Source organism: Ictalurus furcatus, chromosome 23 (genome assembly GCF_023375685.1).
Source record: "Ictalurus furcatus strain D&B chromosome 23, Billie_1.0, whole genome shotgun sequence".
Lineage (NCBI taxonomy): Eukaryota > Metazoa > Chordata > Actinopteri > Siluriformes > Ictaluridae > Ictalurus > Ictalurus furcatus.
Window position 1 is genome coordinate 15,855,189 of NC_071277.1, and position 24,340 is coordinate 15,879,528.

Sequence of the window (24,340 nt, forward strand, 5' to 3'; positions counted from 1 at the left end):
TCCAGCAAAGCTTGTGGCTGTTTTGTAGATTTAGAGAACGAATAGATGGATTTGTAGTGTTTGCATTAGGTGATATCTTTCAAGGCAAGCGCCCGACTGTCTCCGTTCTCATAAACTACGATGAAACAGACTGTTCTTGTCCATGCAAATGATAGTGCTGTCTGGTTCAAAGTGTGACCTATTGCCTTGCTTAAAATTCATCTCATCCACTATTGTTTATCACATGTGCCTTCTCAATCATTGCTGATGTGTTCTGGAGGTGTCAACAACGTGGACTTAATAAATTAGTCCCAGTGGACACAAAATCTAGGGGGCAACTTGGCACGACTGTCATCAGTCTGTGTGAATCTATAGTCTGGGCTAGAAAGAAATCAGTCCAAGCCTCGCTTCTTCATACCATTCTATTTGTGTATAAGTATTTGTACTTACAACCCTTGGTGGTCCTATTTCAACAAAAGTTCAATAAATAGTCCACTTTAAGCCGTTTGTTAACAGCAAATACACTGTATGGCCAGAATATACGTGTGACCATCACATATGATTCGTGAACATCTCATTCCAAAACAATGGGCATTAATATGGAGTCTTTAATATGGTCATTAATATGGAGTCGCTTTGCTGTTATAATAACCTCCACTGTTCAGGGAAGGCTTTCATTGTGACCTGAATACAGTAGATCATATTTGTTAACCTGATCCTCAGCACTTATAAGCTTATAACCCTAAGCGTCCATGTCTCTGCTTTTTGTCTGAAACAGACTGAAGAAGAAGTCCCAATCGGTGGACATCGCCCCTCAAGGCTTCTCCAGTTTCATCCCGAGTCTGTCCATAAACAGGTCCTCATCACCTGTTGCCAAAACGACCACGATCGAGGTGCAAGAAAACAACACGACCAATTCCCAGCGGCGCACTCCGAGATGCAGCGAGCTGAAGAGAGGCTACACCATAGGTAAGCATGCTCTCCATTGTGTGTTTTTGTTTACATGTGTGTCATGGGGTCCCCTGAGATGGTGTGTACGTGTGCGTGCACAGGTGGGTGTGTGTGACTGGTTGTGATGCTTGATTGAGCTGAAATGAAGTGACTCGAATATATTTCCTCTCCTGCCTCCCTCTCTGCTTCAGTACTTTGATACACAACCAATTTAGCACTTCATAAGCCTTAAGATACAAAATATGCTCTTCGAGTCAACAGTGAATGCAAACTAGTGCAACCATGTAGCATGTTCTCGTTTATATGATGCTAAATTATCCATCCAGCTTTATTTAAGGTGTCCAACGTTAGCATTTCTGTAGATTAATAATGAAAGATCCGTTAGATTTAACAGACTGTATCTGATTACGAACTGAAATGATTAAGCTAATGTCCGTTTTGCTACATCATGTAGCCATCCAACAACTTAATCAAAGCGTAACATCCACTTAGCTAGCAAGGATTTAGGCATCGTAAGGCAGACTGACTGTTTTTACCAGTGCAGTTTGTTAAACTGGCTCCTTACACAACATATTCTTTGCAGGAAGATACACAATATGGCCAAAAGTATGTGGATACCTGAGTCTTGAATATCCCATTCCAAAACCATGGGCTTTAATATTGAATTGTCCCACCCCTTTTCTGCTATGATAGCCTCCACTCTTCTAGGAAGGCTTTCCACTAGATTTTGAAACATGGCTGTGTGGATTTGTGCCAAGAGCACAAGAAGCAGGGCACTGATGGTGGACGAGGAGGCGTGGTGCACAGTCGGCGTTCCAGTTAATCCCAAATGGGTTTAGTGGTGTTAAGATCAGGACTCGAGTTCTTCCACTCCAACCTTGGCAAACCATGTCTTCATGGCCCTCACTATGTGCACAGGAGCATTGTCATGCTTGAACAGGTTTTGGCTTTTCCAGTGAAGGAAATCTTAATTCTACAACATACAAAGACATTCAATGTAAGTGTGTGCATCCAACTTTGAGGCAACAGTTTGGGGAAGGCCCACACATGGCTGTGATGGTCAGGGGTCCGCATACTTTTGGCAATATAGAGTAGTTATTGCAAGATTACAAAGTAAACGAAAATATTTCCACATAACTTTAGCGAAATAGAATATTAATGCTTTCTTTGAAGATGAGGTGTCTAAGTTGACCAACCTTATTTTAGCCTAAATCTGAATTTTCATCTTTTTTTTTTTTTTTTTTTGCTATTGAATTGAGCCACAGAGAGATCCATTGGTTTTCCCACACTGCCCCACATATGTAGTGAAGAAAGCATTCAAATGCAAATGCTTAGAATACAAACTGTTGAATTATTATTTCTGTATATAATCAAGCAAGTTTGAGTGAACGGCTTTACTCAAAGAAGTAATGTCTAAAACTACTCCGTTGTCCCATTGTTCAGAAGACATAATTCTGGGATTATGATGATCCTAAAATGGCCAAGAATTAAAAAAAAAAAACAAAACAAAACTAAAAACATCCTAGATGATATTGCATTTAATAGCAACTTGACCTCTCAAAGCAGGCTATCATACTCCTATTCTCCATAACAACCGACATGAAGGTTTGAGTCCATCTGCCAAATAAGTAAATGGAAGTTTTATCCGTTAATACAGGTTGTGTTTCCCAAACAGGAAAAAGATTCCTCACGTATATGAGTGAAGGAAACTGAGTACAAGAAGGTTATAGCAACAGTATTACAGGGGCTTGGATGCAAATGCCAGTTTCTTGGCAAAGTGGACCAACCCAAAGGGCAGAGACAAAGTCGATGTCAGAAACGTGCAAAAGTTCAGGCATTCAACAAACGCAGTACTTGGCAAAGCAAGCTTGATAACTTAATCAAGGTCAAAACTAGAATAGAGCGCACACAAAGATAAAGGCTTAGTAATGCCAGTAATCATGTGCCACAAGCGAAACTTCACAATGAGCAGAGGTTTGGCGTGTGTATACGTATTGAACTGCTGATCTGAAACAAATGTGTGTGATTAGAAGATTGTGGAGCGAGAATGAGGAAGCAAGTCAAGTGATAAGTCATGTCACGGAGGATTCTGGGAAATAGAAATCATGTTGATATGACATTAAGACACCAAAATGAACACAAGCATAAAGAAGTTACCGTGTGAATGAAGTCGTTTGGTAACTGGATATTCACAGCCCCAGATTTTACACAAAGATTTCTTACGCCATTTTTGAACTTGGCCTTGAGTCGTGTAGATTAGTATGTAGAGTAATATCCGATCGATTCCGCTCACGGACGTCTGTAGACTCGTGCGTCTGGCCTGTCTCACCTTTCTGAGTCAGTCGCAGGCCCGTGAGCTCGCTGCATGCTGGAGGAGGACTGCTGGGGATTCTTCACTGATGTAGTACTGATGATTAGTGATTCATCGTGCTTTGCCCTGCTACTGACAGGAGAATGGAGAATGACTAAAGAATGTGTGGATACATGCAGAATCCAAAATCCAGCTCGAAGGATTGAAATGTTCATGACGAGTAGGAGGAATAACAGCGATTGGAGCTCATTTGGATTGGATAGTGTGGGGATTGTTTCAGTATTTTGTCTTAGAAAATAATAATAATAGGTATAATGCTATTATGGTTTAGTTAAGGGGCGGCTGTGGTTCAGGTGGTAGAGCGGGTTGTCCACTAATCGTAGGGTTGTCGGTTCGATTCCCGGCCCACGTGACTCCACATGCCGAAGTGTCCTTGGGCAAGACACTGAACCCCAAGTTGCTCCCGATGGCAAGTTCTCGCCTTGCATGACAGCTCTGCTACCACTGTTGTGTGTGAATGGGTGAATGAGACACAGTGTAAAGCGCTTTGGAAAAAAGCACTATATAAGCGCAGACCATTTACTATTTAGTTGATGGTCACTCATAGAGCCCATTACATTTCCAATATCTCCTCATATCTTAACTTTGTTGATAGTAATGCATGTTATTTATAAGTATTTATATGTAAAACACGGGTGACATGGTGGTGTATGCGGATTTTACAGCTTTCTGATTTGATCTTAAGTTTATGTTCTCTCTGTGTCCGCCTGGGTTTCTTCCATGTCCTCCAGTTTCCTTCCACCTCCTAAAAACATGCTGGTACATAGCATGGGTGTGCAAAAATTGCCTTCACATTAAAGGTGGAAAAAGATCTGACAGGATTTCCCTTGGTTGCATTATTTTACCATCATCTGTTCCGTACTCTGTTAGAGTTAGGGTTGAGGTTTTAGCGTTAAAAAGTCCCCACAATTTGAGCTCTACTTTATGATTCCTTCATAAAACACATGCTGTGTTTACACGCTACCTCTCCTCCTTTACAAATCCCATTCTGTGTTTTTCTGCGTGTTTACAGTGCCCAAAACGTGAATTTTAAGCGGAACTTTTGTAGTTAGAAGCTTAAAACACAGGAATTGGTGCAGTTGCTTGTCGATGTTGCGTCCCAAATTCTGAATCACAGATAATTAAGACTTGTATGTTAAACAGCACTCAAGTATAAAGATAATTTTGAGACCTGAATACCAATTGCACATTTTCAGTAACACAGCCCATAGTGTGGAAGATTGGAAAAGATATATTTGAAGCAGAGCCGAGGTGCTAAATCTTCCACTTTTCATCTTTTAATTCACAAGTTAATTGCCTGCTGACCGCATGGGACATGGCTGGACATCATAAAGGACGTACGTGACGGACCGAACATATGGTTGCAAATATTATTTGCATGGCTTCATTGCTCCCTAGTTAACTACATCCTTCTTCCAGTAAAGTTTCGATACAGTGCTGTTGTATTAATTGCGTAATCAAGCATAATGATGCACTCATGACTGGATTTATTTATTTATGTATTTATTTTTGGCATTTTGTACTAAAATTCAGTTCCAAGAAGTGCAGTCTGACTTTGTCGCTCACTTTCCAAGTCTCCTGTTTTCGAAAGATTGCATGCCGGCACTGCCAATCATGCCGTGTTTTGGCCTGGTAGCTCTCTCGGTCTAATCAGAGGAGAGTGCTAATGCAGGCGGCAGCACGCTGTGCCCCCCTCCTGGCTTTGTGACAGCGGCGCCATTAAAGCCGCATAACTGATCCATCAGCTGCATTTTAACAAGCGGCCCTGATGCGTGCCGTCAAATTAGACCGGCACTCGTGCACTCTGTGAAAAGACGGTGCCAACAGTTTTAATGCACTTGAATGAAAGGCTTCTATTTGTTTTTAATAAATACAGTGTTGGGAAGTGGTTTATGAATAAGTAAGTGACAGGCAGGGATTGCTTTAAGTAGGTAGATTACGCCTGCACTGTATAACACTGTTCTAGTGACCAGTCTGTATTAAATGGACGTTTCTTAGTTATACATGTCCAGTTCCTTGCATTGTATTCATAAAAATACAAAGTTAGACATTTATCTTTAGTAAAATTGCATTTTTAAAATAAACAAAAAGGTAAAGATGCTTAAAAGTATATAGTAAAAGAAACACCGAGGTACAGTGAGCCTCCGCATTCCATGTATTTCCATTTTTCCACTTTCTTTCACAGGCTCACTCAGCAGGAGCTTATGTAACAATGCATCATGTATAAAGTCTGGCACTGTAGTCTCAGAGTGAAGGTGTGAAGGTGAGAAAAGCTCTAAGTGCCCTGTGATATCTGGAGAACACCAGCCTGCTGTACGTGGAAAAGCCCCTATTGTAAGTGTTTAAGGCTGACACGAAGACAGAAAGCCTCCTGACGCAAAGAAACTGAGAATAAAAACAAACGTAGAGTATTTACTGTATGTGATTATTTCACGAATGACCATAACAGGTATAAAGTAGTTAGAAGCTACTATTAAGCTAATATTAGTAGCCAATATTAGTAGATATTAGAAGCTAATATTAGTAGATATGTTTCAGTCCATCATGACGTTAGCTAAGGTCACAAATACATATTCTACAGGAATATACACTGCCCACTTTATTTATAAGACCAGTACACCTGCTCATTCATTTATTTATCTAATCAACCAATCATGCGGTAGCAATGCAATGCATAAACCCATGCAGATACAGGTCAAGAGCTTCAATTAATGTTTATATCAAACATCAGAATGGGGGGGGGGGGGTGTGATCTCAGTGACCACTGAATGTGACATGTTTGTTGGTGCCAGACAGGCTGGTGCGAAAAACCCAACACTCCCGCTCCCACCCACAAGAAAGACTGTACCTGGCCTGCGCATTCGGGGCTGTAGTCCCGAAATTTTTTTCTTTAGTCCCAAATAATTCAGTAGTGAATGATTCACCTAGTGAGCAGTTTGTCACTACATAACTGAACGTCAGTGAAAGAAGAGTGAAGTGTTGTAATTTTGTATCTTCAATGAACGGAGGCGAGACCAATCAGAAAGGGTTTGCAGGAAAAGCCGTGGAAATACTCATACTCATGTCTCATTGGTTGACAGCTCTCAATTCGGCAAACGCTAGCTCACACTATCAGTGTGAGGGGGAAAATGGATACACACCGACTTTTATTTATTTATGTTTAACCAGTAAAGGGGTTGAAACTGAAACACTAATACTCTCTCATTCTGAGTAGAAAATCAAGGTGTGTAAATGTCGATATGAGTTCCAAGTAACGTGAACATGATATGAGCAGAGCACAAGGACAGATAACGTACTGTAGCAGCTAAACCCATACAATGATAGCTTAGCTGCGACACCAAACTAGCCTAGTCTCGTATTAGATAGACAAAAAGTTTGAGTTTATCGTCTGGTAGTCCTGCAAACACTGATAACACCCGAGGACCTCTTGGTGGGACCAGGAGGAATTTCGACTAGGGCACCAAAATGGCCAGAAACAGCCCTGGTCCAGTGAAGGAAAGTTTTACCTGTACTTTTTCAGCCCTACTCGCTGATCAGCCAAAGTATGTTTTTGTTTTCTTTAATTATGTGCAACGTGAAACCAAACTGAACCAAATAACAAATGAACCAAAAGTATTGATTTCACTATGATTCGGGTTTGGCAAACGGACTTTTATAGGACGGGGAATCATAAAGTAGCACTAATGTTTGAGACAAATAGTCTAGCTGCTCAGAACAATTCCTCAGGCATTTTCGGGAGCACCACAGGGGACACTTATGGTTCAGGCCTCTACACAGTATGCAGTCTGTGGTCCATCATTTCATGATTTCTTCGAGATTGAAAGCCCATATTAATGTTATTGGTATTCTGGATCTGGTTACGGAGGCCTGCAGTTGGTCCGTGGGGCTGAACGGCTGTCTCAGCTTAGAGTTCATCTTTAAATCTCTTGAGTATTTTGGGATAGAGAGGAATTTTTTTTTAGCTCTTCTCATAAAAAAAACTTTGTGTCAGTGACATAGAAATGTTGGCAGTAACCATTGCAATAACCACCCACGAGTCGCGCGCAGAGACGAATCATCGTGGGCGGCGCTAATGTGGTGTGCAGTTATTCATTAAGAAAATACACCTACAGACATTTTCCCAAGGAGACTTGGGAAAACTGCTTGAGATTGTAGATTTGAATATTCTGTTCACACAGTAAGCTCAGCATGTAGATTGATTAGTGCTGAGTCACATTTAGAAGAGCAAACATGTCTACTTTACAGAAACCAAGCTAAAACATGTTTGTTTTTTTTCAGGCATGTATTCCTATATCCTTTATCCCATTCTTACTGTTTGCACAGATGTGCAAAACCTCTGCATGTCTAATGAGAGGACTGGGCTTGTGCGTCTCACTGCAGCGTATCAGTTTCAGAAGTCAAAGATTAGGAGATGTAGTCATCTCATCATAAACTCATTATAAACATGCATTACCACTGTACGATCACATAAAGGGCCTTACGTCAATGAGAGTGTCACTTCTACACCCTGTGACAGTTTAACGAAATTTGGATTTTAACAAACACCAGAGCATGCGCTGCTGCGTTAGGTTACAGACTGAAATCTCACCCATGTGCTGTTTACTGAAGATTATGACCATACACTGCAAAATACAGCACAAATATTGTATTTTGTAGTGTTTCTAGCTAGAGCATCCAACCGTACCATGCATTTATTTTGATTAGAATAGCTGCTCTGTAACATGAGATCGTGTTGTGGCATGCCGCTGTAGTGATCTGGTGTAAAATGTGCTTATGGGGAGCATTACATTTATTCAAGGCTATAGAAATGTTAATAATAATAATAATGTGACCGTTAATTATTGTAAAATATACTATTAATTAAGTTTACATGCATAGAACTACATTATAAATAACGTTTGGTAAAAAAGGTCCTGTGACCCTATACACCTCTCAGGTGACTTCACGTGGGGTTGCAGCCCCAAGATTGAGAACACCGTCTTCCTTCACTATCTCTAATGCTGCGTTCAACTAAAACTTGTAAGTTGGACTAGGAAAAAACAAACAAAACAACAACAACAACAAAAAAAAACGGCAACTCAACATCAACTCTGAATACCTACTCGGAAAGTTTGAGGAGCTTCCTCAAGCCCGAGTTCAGCAAGTGATGTCAAATCAGCATGGCTGCTCACACCATGAACAGTAACCAAAGTAACATTTCTTTACTTTTAAATGAGCTACTCTGTATTTACTAGTATTTGCTTTAGATCAAAATACAGACATATTATGTTGTTAAATCTAGAACACACTATACAGTTCACTGTTTAGAAGAGCTAAATATACATCACTGATTACATTTAGCTTGCAAGGTTTCTGTTAAGAAAAGACGAACATGGAGGCATCCATGAACCCCCCCCACTTTGTAGCTCGAACGCACGGAGGTCGAAAACGACGTAATTCCAAGTTCCGATTTTAGCATCATTTACCAGCCAAGACTACAGGGGGAGTAATAGATCGATCGCCACATTGCACAGGATCTGCTTATAACCTTCATAGTCCAGGAAGGCCAGACCGTCTGCCCTGATGCGTCTTCTCGGCAACATGCATTTACTTTACCCAGGATTGAGTGGTCATGTGTTGGAGGTTCACGCCCCTGTATGAAGTGATTCCTTGGTGGAGGAGATACTCTATAAGAGTGCAGCATTAAGTCATTCACACTAACATTGGCAAAGGAGCATGACGTTGGATGGTGGTTCCTATATTGCCTGAGGATAGTCTGGAGGCTTCGTAGCATTAGTTTACAAGGAGATGCAGTAGCAGAGGGACACATTCCTAGTGTACACAAGTCCATAAGCTGTAGATTGAGTTCATTGGTTTACACCCTTTAAGCAATATATATATAAGGAAATCCATTTCAATATTGCAATATTCAATATCCTGAGTTCCCAACCCCTGGTTTCATTGGGGCAGCAAAGAAATGAACAGTTTTATGTCAGGGAGTTTTACAATGGTGCTGGAATTGGTGCAAAGGTGGCCCACAGAGCTCGACCCTGCCATCTCATTCTTTCAGATATTGCTCCAGTGTTACTCCAATTCATGGGATTTGAGTGGAGTGTCTGTTACTGATGAGACAGGGAACTGTGAATACCATGGTGAAGCTGGTTAGGTGTGTGTGAAAGGTTTTCTGTGGAGAGAGGGCAGACTGACGCGCAGAGACAGCACTATGCTCAGGTTGGCTACTTATTTTAAACCCAGGTGGCATCTCCTCTGGCACTGCCATGCAGACACACAACTAAAGAAACACCAAGAAGCTGTTGGAAAATGGGGAGTGCTGTGAACCTGATGGAGAACCAGTGGATAAACACTGCTGAGTGCTGTCAGATATTATGGCTGGATATTTTTGGATAGGGTGCTGGATAGGGTTACTAAGAAATCTTTATAACAGCATCTATTAAATCATAAATTTGTTATGCTTGAAACCTGAACCACCTGATCTTAAGCTTTAGGTACATTCAAACTTTAAAGACTGAAATGACTCTGAGTAGTCCTGACACTCCTTTAATAAAAACTCACAGTGATGGTCAGAGTTGTCCATCACAACCAAATGTGCTTGCTGGACATCCCTTTCCAAAACCATGGGCGTTAATAGGAATAACAGCTATAACGGCCTCAACTCTTCTAGGAAGTCTTTCCATTAAATTTTGGAGTGTGGCTCTGGGGATTTGTGTTCATTCACCCACAAGAGCATTAGTGAGGGTGGGCACTGATGTTGGGCAAGAAGACCTGGCACACAGTCGCCATTCTAATACGGTGCCCTCCACTAATATTGGCACCCTTAATAAATATGAGCAAGGAAGGCTGTGAAAAATTGCCTTTATTGTTGAACCTTTTGATCTTTTGTTGAAAAATTCTCAAAAATACTCTGCTCTCATGGATATCAAACAATTGCAAACAAAACACAGGTTTATCCAAATATATATATGTTTGTTAAATATAGGTGTGCAACAATTATTGGCACCCTTTTAGTCAGTACTTTGTGCTACCTCTCTTTGCCACGATAATGGCTCTGAGTCTTCTCCTATAATGCCTGATGAGGTTGGAGAATACATGGCAAGGGATCGGAGACCGTTCCTCCATACAGAATCTCTCCAGATCCTTCACATTTCGAGGTCCACGCTGGTGGACTCTCCTCTTCAGATCACCACACAGGTTTTCTATGGGGTTCAAGTCAGGGGACCGGGATGGCTATGGCAGGACCTTGAGTTTGTGAACAGTAAACCATTCTTGTGCTGATTTTGATGTATGTTTAGGATCATTGTCCCTCTGGAAGATCCAACCACGGCCCATTTTAAGCTTTCTGGCAGAGGCAGCCAGGTTTTCATTTAATATCTGTTGATATTTGATAGAGTCCATGATGTCATGTATCCTAACAAAAATGTCCAGGTCGTCTGGCAGAAAAACACACCCAAAACATTAAAGAGCCACCACCATATTCATATTTAACCGTGGCCATGAGGTACTTTTCCATATGGCTACCTCTCTGTGTGCTCCAAAACCACCTCTGGTGTTTATTGGCAAAAAGCTCCATTCTGGTTTCATCTGACCATAGAACCCGATCCCATTTGAAGTTCCAGTAGTGTCTGGCAAACTGAAGACGCTCGAGTTTGTTTTTGGATGAGATTAGAGGCTTTTTTCTTGAAACCCTTCCACACAACTTGCGGTGATGTAGGTGACTTCGGATTGTAGTTTTGGAGATTTTCTGACCCCAAGACGCAACTAACTTCTGCAATTCTCCAGCTGTGATCCTTGGAGATTTTTTGGCCACTCAAACCATCCTCTTCACAGTTGAGACGATATAGACACACACGTCCAATTCCAGGTTGATTCATAACATTTCCAGTTGACTGGAACTTCTTAATTATTGTCCTGATGGTGGAAATGGGCATTTTCAATGCTTGTGCTATTTTCTTATAGCCACCTCCCATTTTGTAAAGCTCAACAGCCTTTTGCCATACATCACAGCTATATTCCTTGGTTTTACCCATTGTTATGAATGACTAAGGGAATTTGGCCTATGTGTATTTATTTGGCCTTATTCCTATTTATACCCTTGTGAAACAGGAAGTTATGGTTGAACAATTTCCTGTTCCTGGTCACCCAGGTGTATAAAAAAAATATATCAATGGGAATATACTTAAAATAGGTTTTTCTCATATGAATTCATAAGGATGCCAATAATTGTGGCCCACCAATATTTAACTATTTTTTTTTTATAAACCTATGCTTTGTTTGCAATTGTTTGATATCCATGTGATCAGAGTATTTTTGTGATTTCCTTTTTTTTTTTTTGTGAAAGATCAAAAGGTTAAACAATATAGAATTTTTTTTTACAGCCTTCTTTGCTCATATTTACCAAGGGTGCCAATATTAGTGTAGGGCACTGTACATCCCAAAGATGTTCATGGGAGTTGAGATCAGGGCTTTGTGCAGGCCACACAAGTTCTTCCACACCAGCATCAGCAACCCATGTCTTCATGGGACTAGTTTTGTGCACAGGGGCCTTGTCATGCTAGAACAGGTTTGGGATGCTTAGTTCCTGTGGAGGGGAAATTATAATACCATAGCATACACAGACATTCTAGACAATTCTGTGCTTCCAACTTTGTGGCAACAGTTGGTGAAGAACCACATATGGGTGTCTAGAAACGTTTGACCATATAGTGTAATTGGAAATTTCGAATGCATATATTATACACTAGCAGAGATCCCACATCATCATACCTGAAAGTAGTACAGCTAAAGATCCACCCCCAAATTTCTAGTATGTCTTTACACAGAGCCACAAGCATCATAACACAGTTTTACCCTTCGCCTGTCTTTGAGACAGATAGCTCGTGATAGTAAGCCTCAAAGACACGCAGAGTTTTGTAGACAGCTTGTAAACTCACTCTGAATGAGCAGCACACTGACAGATAATAACAAGAGAAAGGCTTTTCTCTTCAACAGTGCCTTGAGTTGTGTGCCTGATCTTGGAGAACAAACACAGACTAGGGGACTGAACAATTGGGTTGCTGATTCACAAACAGTATTGTGTGATCACAGTAGAATAGAAAACAATGTTGGCAAGAGAACTGACTAGCATTAGTGCACTTGCTAAAAGACTTTATTTATTTATTTATTTATTTATTTTATAAAAACGTACTCGTTCACCCGGTACTCAGCAACTGAGACCGTCACACTGAAGTGTACAGTGTAGGACCTTGATAATGGCACATACTACTGTGGTTTGCCACTACGTAGTACCTCAATACACCAATGGTGTCTATACTACAGTATTTAGGCATCCTATTTAGTGTGTAGACTGGTTTGGGAGACAGCCCAAATTTATTCTCATTGAAGGTGTATTAATTGACATGAACGGCACATTTTAGCGTAACTGTGTCATATCACATTTCAAATGAAGAGAAACATCACCAGTGCTGTGCGAGGTTTCCCTAGTGTGGGAATGAATCGATATGCTGGCAGAAAGGCGCCTATGAAACGGCTTACTCTTACACTTGAGGTCCCTGCCATCAATCGCTGCCTCACACATGGTCTAGCCGAGAGGAGCAACACCGGGATTACTATGGCATTGCCATTTATATTGGAACATATAGAGTAGATGAGGTGTGGCTGTTTACAGTTATGAAGTTTTTCTTCATTTATGTACCGGGCACACCAAAATCTATGTAAGCATGGTTCTGTTAGCAAGTATCTGCTAACCCTGAAGAGGATAAATGTACAGTCACCAAAATAGGATAGGAGTAGTGGTTTAAATATTTTGCTGCATTTGATTAAAGGTCTAAAGGTCACTCATAATTTCCTACCTCTGGTCTCCTCAACCACGAGATCAGCAAGTGACATCAAATCAACATGGCTGCTCACAGCATAACCAATGAACAAAGTAGTACATTTAAGGTCTGTTTCTCTTCTTCTGCTTTTTTGGGGGGGGGTGTTTTTTCACCCCAAGGACGTGTGAATGCTTCATGGTCGTCGCTTCTTTGTGAATTTCTGACCTTTAGTTAACTGATTTAGTTATGTAAATTGCCGTTTTGATTCTTTTCACACCACACCACAAGGGGGCACCCCGCGATTTCCTGATACATAAACCTTTTCATTTACTAGCATAAAATGTGCTCTTCTTTTTTTTGCATATCTAATTTTAAAAATCATACGGCCCCCTGGTGGCCACTTATAATGCTTATAGCACGAAACAGCCCTGGGTTTGTCTGATGTTAGCTAATTGCTAATTGTACGTTGACAGATTTCATGTTGCACGCAAAACATTCTCTGTTTACGTTGACAGAAAGCCAGGGCACAGCTTCAGACCATCTTTCAAGCAGGAAAATCATGTCGTAATAAGATGCGGACAAACCGTTACTGATGCAGGACGAGAGCGGAGGGGGGCCTTCCATGGGTGTCCAGATAATATAGGCGTGTTCAAAACACCTGTTATTGAGTAATACCTCAATACTAGTGTACCGCGATGTAAAAATACAGAGCTCCTATGCAAAATGCTTGAAGATTGCCAGCTGTGTGTCCTGCTCTGGGCCTGCATGGCACTGCCAGAGGAGATGCCACTAGGGCTTAAACTAAGCAGGCAACCTGAGCACAATGCTGTCTTTGTGCATTAATCTGCCGTCTCTCCTCAGAAAACCTTTCACACACACTTGTCCTGCTTCACTACTGTATTTACAGCTCCCTGTCTCATCGGTGAGACTCAAGCTCGAACGGCGGTGACACTCAAGTGGTACTGTATATCCACAAAGACACACATACACGTGAACACAGAAATGTCAGACAGGATAATGCTGTGTAAGAGGAGAAACCATCAATTTGCTCTGTGGTTAGCCTGATGTGTGTGTGTGTGTGTGTGTGTGTGTGTGTGTGTGTGTGCACGGTGTTTAAAATGTGGATTCTTTTATGTGGTCTGATCCATTCATTTGTATTCACTATATCCCCTCTGGGACTGTTTACCCCTATCTCCGCAAGTCATTGCAACATTTTCATGATGGTGGTGATCAAGTTTCGACTCTCGTTCAGTTTCCGCATGCAGCTCATATAAATAGAACAGTGAGACGCATTAAATCAATAATGTAAAGAAAGTGGTTCCGTATTTCTTTTTCACAAGGCGCTGAAAGAATCAACCAAGGACTGTTTTTTTCTGTCAGACATAATCCTAAATAAATGAAACCGAGAGATTGCAAGCCCATTAATCCATAATTGTGTTTGTAAATAGGCAACTGGGATTACAGTTGAAGCTTTGGAAGTACAATCTTCTTGTTATGGCTAGAAATCCTTGTTTATGTCTTGTTCATGTTGCGATCAGACTAAACCATCTTACTGTTGTGGGGTGGACAAATGAGTAGCCTGGGCGTCCAGGACGAGTAGATTTCATGTACCAGCTATTCATTTTAATTCAGATTTGCCTCACAAATAGGTACAACAACCAGAAAAATAGATTTTTTTTTTTTTTTTTTTTTTTGCAAAACAGTGGTTTTCATTTGGTATGTACTGTATATTTTTAAACATGATGCACCTCGAAGCTGCAACTAAAGCTGTAAGTAAAAACATTTTAGAAAAAAGAAAAAAAAAACACCTTACAGTAACCTGGCTATGTAAGTGTGCAGACCCTTTTATAATGGAGCATGTGACTGTGCTCAGAATTAACCAATCACATTCAAACTCATGTTCAAAAGTAATTAGCCTACACCTGTTATCAAAATGGTAAATGGTCTGCACTTATATACTGATTTCTTTTAACATTAGTGGATATACAAAGCGCGTTACACTGTTCTCATTCACCCATCCACACACAGCAATGGTAGCAGAGCTGCCATGCAAGGCACTAGCTTGCCATCAGGATTCAGTGTCTTGCCCAAGGACACTTCAGCATGTGGGCCAGGAATCAAACCGCCAACCCTACGATTAGTGGACAACCCGCTCTACCACCTGAGCCACAGCTCAAGAAAGTGATTCTGATTAACCCCAAATAAAGAGCTTACAAAGCATGTACAGGATCTCACTGTTGAAAGGTATTGATAAGGAGAGGGATACAAAGGAATTTCCAAAAGAAGATATGACTATTTATCATTCTTTCATTTTTTACATCACAAAAACCTGCAATTTGAACAGGGGTTTGTAGACTTATTAAATCCAGCAGGGGTGTAACGATACACTCCCGGTCAAGATTCAGTTCAGTTCGATTCACAATACTGGCTTCCCGATTCGATTCGATTCTCTGAATATTTTGAACAATATTTTATTGAAGAACAATTATGACTGAAAATACTTTTTTTCTGAGTCATGAACAATGGGCATTTTTGTCTGTATGAATCTAAATAAATGAAAAAGGTTTAATATTGTAAACGATATATTAAATTGAATATTATAAATGTTCTACACCATATCTTAAAAATAATTTTTAAAATAATTTTTATAAACTCTCCCAAAATCTTGATTGAATAAACAAAGTCTCTGACCTGGGGAAAATGGATATATTTGAAATAAAATGAGCTGCGCAGCAGCACCTGAGGCATCATTTTAACTGGAAATAGAGCTCCAAAGCCGGCTAAAATGGCCGGATTCTGTGTTTTGAATTCTCAGCATTCCTGTTGTTTGAAAGCTACTTTTAACAGTTATAACGTGGTTATACGTCCATATAACCTATAATGCATGTCAGTCGTTGTGATCCGGAGGTATCGGTCACGTCATATGTACAGATAATTCCCGGTAATGGCACAGGCTCTCCACGAAAGAATATGATCAAGTGACCAGCGTGCTCTTTATATATTTTGACTCTTTGAGTTGCTCTTTGGGATTGGACTTCGATAGATTTTTGTTGTGTGTTTTTGTACTTTTCATAACTTTGTAATGCAGAGGGAGAGGGAATGCGGGGTTTTTCATTTATGGACATTCTATTTGAAAAGCAATAAAATATGCTGAGTACCAAAATGATGCCCTGTCTGTTTTTTTTTGTTTTTTTTTCTTGAAAACAATTTTCGCCCCCTTTCCGATCTTTCCCCCCTGGTTGAGAACCACTGCGATAGGGTCGTCGCTGCACTTATATTCAGCATTTTAACATCTCCCTGTGGAGCAGAGGTTCATGGATTAATCCATGGGGGAGAATGCAAACAGTTTACTTTCCTGACTGTGGCTCTGCATCCAGGCTTAGATTTATTGCCGTCCTCTCCCATGGAGGAATACATAGCGCTGGATTTATCGTCCTGGATGTATAATTAACATAGACGGTTCCCTCTCTTTCACACCACACGAACACCTCCAATCTATATGTTCCGTTATGAATGCCAGTTTCACAGTAATCCCGGTGTTGCTCCTCTCAGCTGCACCATGTGTGAGGCAGCGATTGATTGCAGGGATCTTAAGTGTAAGAGTAAGCAGTTTCAGAGGCGCCTTTCTGCCAGCATATCGATTCATTCCCACACGGGAAACCTCGCGCTGCTATTCTCTATAACGGGTGATGTTTCTCTTCATTTGGACCGTGACATTATGGAAATAAAAGAGACCGTGTTTGTATCAAGACTAAACGGGAAAACTTGTGAAGAAGTGCCAGGGTTTCATTTTCACTTGGCTTCATTTTGATAAGAGCTGCTTTTCAAGCCATTCTGGCCATCCGTTCATGCATATTCACAGCGAATGGGATCGCGCCAGCACGCATATTCACAGTGAAGTTTGTGTGAAATTATGATCACACACTGGGGGGACTAAACGAACTGTTCATTTAGTCTGGGTGTTTGCGTTAATTAGATGGAATTTTCAGGACACTGAATCTTGTAGTCAAACAGGAACATTGACTAGAGTTCAGTGAATTTCACGTACCCAAAATACCTAAGCAATCCAACACGACAAGGCATGCTGTAACAGTAAACAATGACAGGGTGGTGTGCAACAATATTGAAAATATGAACAAAGATTACATATAATAAAATTTTATATATATAAACCTGTGTTGTGTTTGCAATTGTTTGATATCCATGAAAGCAGAGTATTTTTTTGTTTGTTTGTTTTTTTAACAAAAGACCAAAAGTTTAAACAATAAAGACAATTTTTCACAGCCTCATATGGTATTCACCAAGGGTGCCAATATTAATGGAGGGCACCATATTTAATGATGTGTTTCTGAATTGATAAATAAACATTGGCACCATTCAGGAAGCGGAAAGACAGCTCCTCTAATGTACCTCTAATGTAGATTAGTTTGCTAATGCAATTTACTTTCGAACCTTTCGGGACCTTTCGCACATACAGTGTCCTCCACTAATATTGGCACCCTTGGTGATTATGAGCAAAGAAGGCTGTGAAAGCCGTGTTAGAAATTTCTTGAAGGTGTTTCAGCTGGTAGAGGAAACATTGCCATGCTTGTGTAACATGACCACATCATGTCTCATCTCTAGTTCCAGTCTGCCTCCTATTTACGCTTCCATTTCCTTATATTATTACATACTGGCTTGCTGTGTACACTTTGATTCTACAACCTGATTCAGGAAAAATAACGTACACGACTAAATTTAATTGCGATAGTTATGCAAACAAAGAGTGGAAAATTATTTTGTCATCCAGCTGCTTAATATCTAAAGTACAGATGTTATTTTCCACTGAGAAGCAGCATGCTGGAAGGAAGTACACGCATGACGTGAGTGAAATTCAATCCGGTTTGAGTCAATTGATTGTTTGTGATATAAATAGAAGACTTTTGAATAAATACAGCAGTGTGTAAACTGTAAATCTGCATGTTTTTTTTTAGACACACTTGTGTCTGTTTGTGTCTCAACTCAATCAGCCTAGCTGATCTGAAAGTATGCTGCTTTGCGTCACGCCCCAGCGGCGCTCTTAATCCTGCCCCCATTTTCATGATTAAATGGTGGCAAATGTCACTCGCGCACCTCATCCACCTGCCGCCGTGAATCCTGAAGCTGTTGTCAATTTTCCTTTATCTCAATAATCAGGAGCCGAATGAAAGGAGACAGCCGTTCACCCATTAGGATTCACGCACCGCAGCTTAACATAATGACCAAATGTATGACCGTGTCTGGCAGAAAGGAGAAAGCAATTAATCCTCAACACACTTCGGGAGATGAGAGATGACAAAGCATAGGATGTTTTTATTTCTTCTAACACCTGTGCGCACCTCCTTCCACACCCCCTCCGTTTGAGTCCTTGTGCAAAGCTGAGGTATTTCATTCACATATTATATTGCTAGGTCATTTGAAATGTCTAGTGGTAGTAAGTCAGGGTGACCGAACTTGTCATAAAAATCTCAAACACGAACGAGCAGAGGCGGTTTTTATTCTTCCACTCCATCAGTAAGCTCAGACATGGCCAGTGCAGTGATGGACTCACTGTCCTGTGCTGTATTTGGAGGTCAAGGTGGTCGGTGCAGCCCCGCAGGCAGCGGCAGGCTGACAGCTCTAATGGCCTCCGAGTTGCTCCAAGCCTGGAGCTACCATTAGTGAATAGATAGCGATGAATGAAACCGGCCGAGAGACGACCTCCCAGGAAGCAGCGAGGCGGAGTTTCCTGTTTTAAGAGGGTTGGTGTCTGGTGAATTTTCTGCTGCTACTGTCGAGGAAGGAATTCAGGACGATGACATAAGCACACTTATGAATAGCACTGCTTATTTTCGGTCCCATTTTACATTATTACTAGAAGTACAACAGCTACAATAAAATGTGCACAATTTCTGGGGCTCACTTTTTTCAATTCGTAGATATAATTTCAGGGCAGTGGTGGCTCAGTGGTTAAAGGCTCTGGGTTACTGATTAGAAGGTCAGGAGTTCAAGCCCCAGCAGTGCCAAGGTACCACTGTTGGGCCATTAGGCAAGGCCCTTAACCCTAAATTGCTCAGTTGTATAAATGAGATAAATGGTAAGGATAAGGGCGTCTGTCAAATACTATAAAATATAATCTATAAATAAGTCATTGTGGCCTGAGAGCTAATGAGTGAACTGGTCTTCAGAAATGTGAAGCGAAGCTGATTCAAGTCTGTCACATGACCACTAATTTTAATTCACACACCTGACATCACAAGTATCATAAAGCATGTCAAGCATTTCTGTATTTCTGTTCCTCTAAGTCTTTGAACCTGTTATCCTCAGACATTTGTATACTATTCCCCACTGTCTTTGAAACATTTTTACTCTTAAAAAAAAAAAAAAAAAAAACATTCTTATACATTCTTTTATCTTCTGTAGGGTGTCTTCTGCCTGTTTTCTCACAGCCCGCTTTCCCTGACAGTTTCCACCTACTAGTTATTAATATCCATAAAGCAGACGCATAATGTTCATTAATATTCATCAACTTGCTAATAGCCTTCTCAGCAAGGGCAGAAACATTTTTGCAGGTCAATACAAGCAGATGTCTTCTTTGAAATGAGGCTTGTGTAAGCTGATGGTGTTTCAGAACTTTGAAGTTTTCTGACATGAATCCACAAGCTAAAATAAGTTGCTTGCTAGGTTCACTAGTGCACTGTTGTTTTGTTTTGTTTTTGTTGTTTGTTAGTTTTTTTTGGGGGGGGGTTTCAGCTAAAATGCATAAAGGTCCAATTAAATAAAAATCCTTGCTTACAGATGTCCGAACAAGTGACGGACATGACTAAATGGCAACAAGTTACCTTTTAAGGTTGAACTATTTTTAACTATATTTATAGTTTATGGCTGGATGCAGGGCCATTCAAAGCCATTCTGTTTTGTAGTACTGCTTCACGGTACCATTTTTGTATTTAGCTGCCTTCAGCTAAATACCTTACATAAATGCACGTGATTGGCTGCAACAAGCCGCAAGAGAAGATCTGCTACAAAAGCCGAGCTGGGTCATGTTTAGAAAACTAGAGTCGCTGCACTCCAGACATTTATTTGTGTGTTTATATATATATATATATATATATATAAATTTATCGACTCTACTACAGTATTTTTTTGAGGTATGCTGTTCGGTCCTCTGAAATATTTTGCTGGGTCAGCATCCGAACCACGGTCCTCCAGTTGAGTGTGTTCATTTCAACCAATCAGAGTGAGTTATTCAAATTAACCTCTTTTCGAATGGCACGTACAAATAGTTGTAGCGCGGCTTAATAGATTTCAGCTGCAACTTATAAATACAGTAGAAAATTGCAAACAGATTACATCTTAGCAAGTGAAAATACCTTGGATGTAGTGCGATTTATCCAGTTTGTCCAATTATACGATTACAATAAACCAAATACATATGATTTATTAAGCTTATTTCTAGCTAATTTTTTTTTCCATTTAATTTCAAGCTAGAAATAGTCTTGTTCTATTGGCAGATCATTTTGCTTAATTTTTAAAAAAATTTTTCATTCATTAATAGAAAGAAGCAAATTATCTGCCACAATAATAAGAACATTTAAAGCTTGGAATGAGTAAAAATGTGTAGAAATAGGTTTAATAATCTTATATCTTTTAATACTAGAAACATTTGACTAAATTCAATATACTGTGGTTTATTTGAATTTTTTTCTAATAATTAAGATTGAGCTTAAGATTATACGGTGTCTTAGGTGTTTTAAAATATATATGATTTCCTTACACGTGCCCTTGGATCTTCAGGACATAGGACACGTAGCTGGAGCTCGGTAACCTTGAGCAAACTTGTAGAATTTTGATATGATGCGCCGTATGATCTGTGCCATGATCGGTTCTCGGCTCTAAACCCCAACGTAGCGGCCGAGGCTAATCTCCCAGCATGTGCTCTGAAAGCAGGCATGGCTATGGCATAAACAAACTGAGCCCTGCGAAAAGAGAGATGGAAGAAGGAATTCTGATGCAGAAGTGAACTCAATTTGGCATGACGGAGAGGGCTTATCTGCTAAAAATAGCTCTGTGTCTCTGACATGATTATCTTTCATTGTGCAAGGAAGATGTTTTCTCTCCCTGCTCTGTCTCTCTATTCATCATGAATCTTTTTGTTTGTCTTTATCGCTATCTGTATTTGTCATCCATCTGAATATCCAGTGCGTTGATGAAATCCTACATCCTGTCCAAACCATACGCTCTAGCAGAAACCGAATGGTCATGCATAGTGCTGTTTAATGACAACACGTGCTTGGATGGTGATAAGATGGATAAGATAAGATAAGACATTGTGTGGTGAAATCTGTCAAGACTGATTTTACCGATAAAGATAGAATTTTCAAACAGCTAAAGCTTCCATGCCTCGTACTACATGAACGCAAGCTCATGCAGTCGACCATCCATGACAGCCCTTCCTCAGCCTCATTCTAGCAGGGGGTTGTGGGTAATTGCAACCCGTGATCAGCTAGATTAACATCCACCAGGGTCCGTTGGACACAAAAAAAAAACAAATGGCATGTTGGTAAAAGCACCATTTTTCCCTGTGGCTGGAGAACTTGATGGAGACCTACCCTATACAGCAGGATTTTCAGCTAAAATTTGCAAAGGTAATTTTTTTTTTCTTTTTTTTTCAGTCCGCTGAAAAACTTTGTGCCCACCATTTCGTCCAACAAGTTTGCAAGTAAGATGGCTTCCAACCTGTAACACATTTAATTCAAACAACTCTGTCCAGGTTGACTTCACACCCCTCTTCCAGCGATCGTTTCAGAAGCCTTCCTTGCTTTCTCTTCGTGAATATTCATGCATCACGATGCTGCTTTGGACAACATAATCATGCGTTAGACACCGCTGTCAACACTCAGGGAGTGAAAGCGGTACTTTCCCAATGAGGCAGCCTGATCTGGGCTATTATATGACTGCTCAGTTTACACCTGAAACCCCGACAGCATGAGTTACACTCAGTAACTCCGAGGCTGTTCCTTTTTTTCTCCTAGTGCTTTCAAAAATCAATAATTCTACGCTCAGTTACAATTTCTTGACTGCTCATATAGGGCTCTATTCAGATTTGGCTATTTAAGTCCAAATATTTACTCAGGGAAAGTTACTTGTATTCACTCTCCGGTTACGCGCCTGATTTTTGGGTGCACCATTCAGATTATGCAAATCACCTGCTTGTAGTTGACCCCTCAGCAGTTGGCAGATTCTTCTTGAGTAGAAGTGTATGAGACGGGGTGTTTTAAGAGTGTCTTTAAAGACAAGCACCTGGCTTTAAGCTCGAAAAAAGTAAAAGCAAGAGACCATTTAAAAAAAAAAAAAAACACTATATATACTATATAGCAATGATGAGAAAATGGCAGAAACATCTAATAGGAGTTTAGTATATTAGCAATCTCTTGCTGCATAAATAGACCGGTTGTAGTTATCAAATTAATCACTGCAAGCATGGTTTAATTGAACAATTTGGCTTCCACCCTTATAAAATAGCACTTGATCCAGCACACCGTATTATTTTAATGATAATTATAATGGTAATGAGTCTTTATTGGTCACATAAAAGATATGCACAGTGAAATTCTTTTCTTCGCATGCCCCAGCATGTTACGAGGTTGGGGTCAGAGCACAGGGTCAGCCATGATACAGCGCCCCTGGAGCAGAGAGGGTTAAGGGCCTTGCTCAAGTGCCCAACAGTGGCAGCTTGGCAGCGCTGGGGCTGAGCCCCCGCCCTTCCAATCAGTAACCCAGAGCCTTAACCGCTAAGCCACCGCTGCATTTTTATTTCTTTATTTATTTATTTTTATTTATTTTTTTTAGTATTGGACAGTTCTTCTCAAAACGTAATCAAGGTCATGAAATTGTAATTTTTGTGCAGATATGTTTGATCTGTCACATTAATAAAACAATACGTAATCCTGAGACGCACCTCTGCTTTGCTAAAAGTGTGTTACTCGGGTGCATAACCTTTCTGCAATTTCTGAACAGGGTTTAAGCCTGAGGTCTGAAAAACATCCATCCATGTATTCCGGTGCCTCCTAAAAGCCACTACTGTAAGATTTACAATATTCGTCAACTTAACCAATTCCACAGTATTCCTCTTCTGTAATTAATTAAAAAAATTGAACAAACAGACTTGTGGTTTTTTTTCTTTCCCTGGTGTTGCATTAGCCTTGAACCCGATAAGCAGGCTGTATGTGTGAATCCTCTTGTAGTTAGTGCTTATTTATTAGTGCAGAAGTGCATGACTGCCTCTGCTGTTAGTTGCATCTGCATAGGGCCAAGTGAGTTTTGGCCCCGTTTCTGTCTGGTTAATTTGGCCTGCAAACTGCAGAACGCTCAGTCTAACGTGAAGATGTTGGCTGTTTGAGATGTGTGCTTGTAGTTTTGTAGTAGTCTTTTCAGGTTGCATAAATAAGACTGGAAGCTTATCCTTAAGTCTTATCCAACAAAACTTGCATACCCTTTAGGGCATGGAATTCAATTACATTTCCATTTAAAGCTTCCATTAAAGACGTGGTAGCTCAGTAGTTGATAACTGTACTTGATTGCCACCACTTTACTTAATGATGGTACTATACAGTATGTTCCAGTGATTAAATTCTCATGGCTATATAGCAGGGCTGGAATTGCACTTTTAATAATCCCTGACATAATATTCCATAGTTTCATATCAAGCTGCCTGTTTATACAATGCAATCCTCAGTGCACTTGACTAGCTCTTACACAGCTCGTATACAATAACTCATGCAACCATGATGACAATGTCCATCCATTTTACTCCGCAGAACTTCATTGAAAACGGTTTCGATTATTCTGGAAAGTGAATGAGAGAAGATTGATTTGATTATATTGGAGAAACCACTGAACGGTTGTCTGACTAGGAGGAGAATCCCCTGCTTTAATCTCTCTGCTTAATGAGGCTCATTTCATTTTGCATCTGCAAAACGAGCAAAGAGGATCTTTCACATGGCTGTTCAAATTAAACTCTGGCTTAATTACAGCCAGGTCTGCTGACGCCCGCTAATCAATGACTGTTTTAAAGCCCGAATGAGAGGGAATAAGAGGGGGATGTTTGCACTTCTGTTTTACCTTTACTCATCCATCAAAGAGAATTGTTTCCAAGCTTTATAAGAGCAATCGAGTCTGGCTTGCTGTTATAGGAAAATAATCAACAACGGGGAAAGGTGCAAAGTGGCGT

The 24,340-nt window shown here is 40.4% G+C and overlaps 1 protein-coding gene across 3 annotated transcripts in view; it reads left to right on the forward strand.

Annotated features, from left to right (window-relative positions):
- Positions 1-24,340, forward strand: part of oxr1a (oxidation resistance 1a) — a 184,495-nt gene that overhangs the window by 91,856 nt on the left and 68,299 nt on the right. For all 3 annotated transcript variants that reach the window (XM_053611287.1, XM_053611291.1, XM_053611289.1), the window contains exon 3: positions 758-948. In XM_053611287.1, the coding sequence (XP_053467262.1) occupies positions 758-948 (191 nt within the window). The remainder of the gene's footprint in view (positions 1-757; positions 949-24,340) is intronic.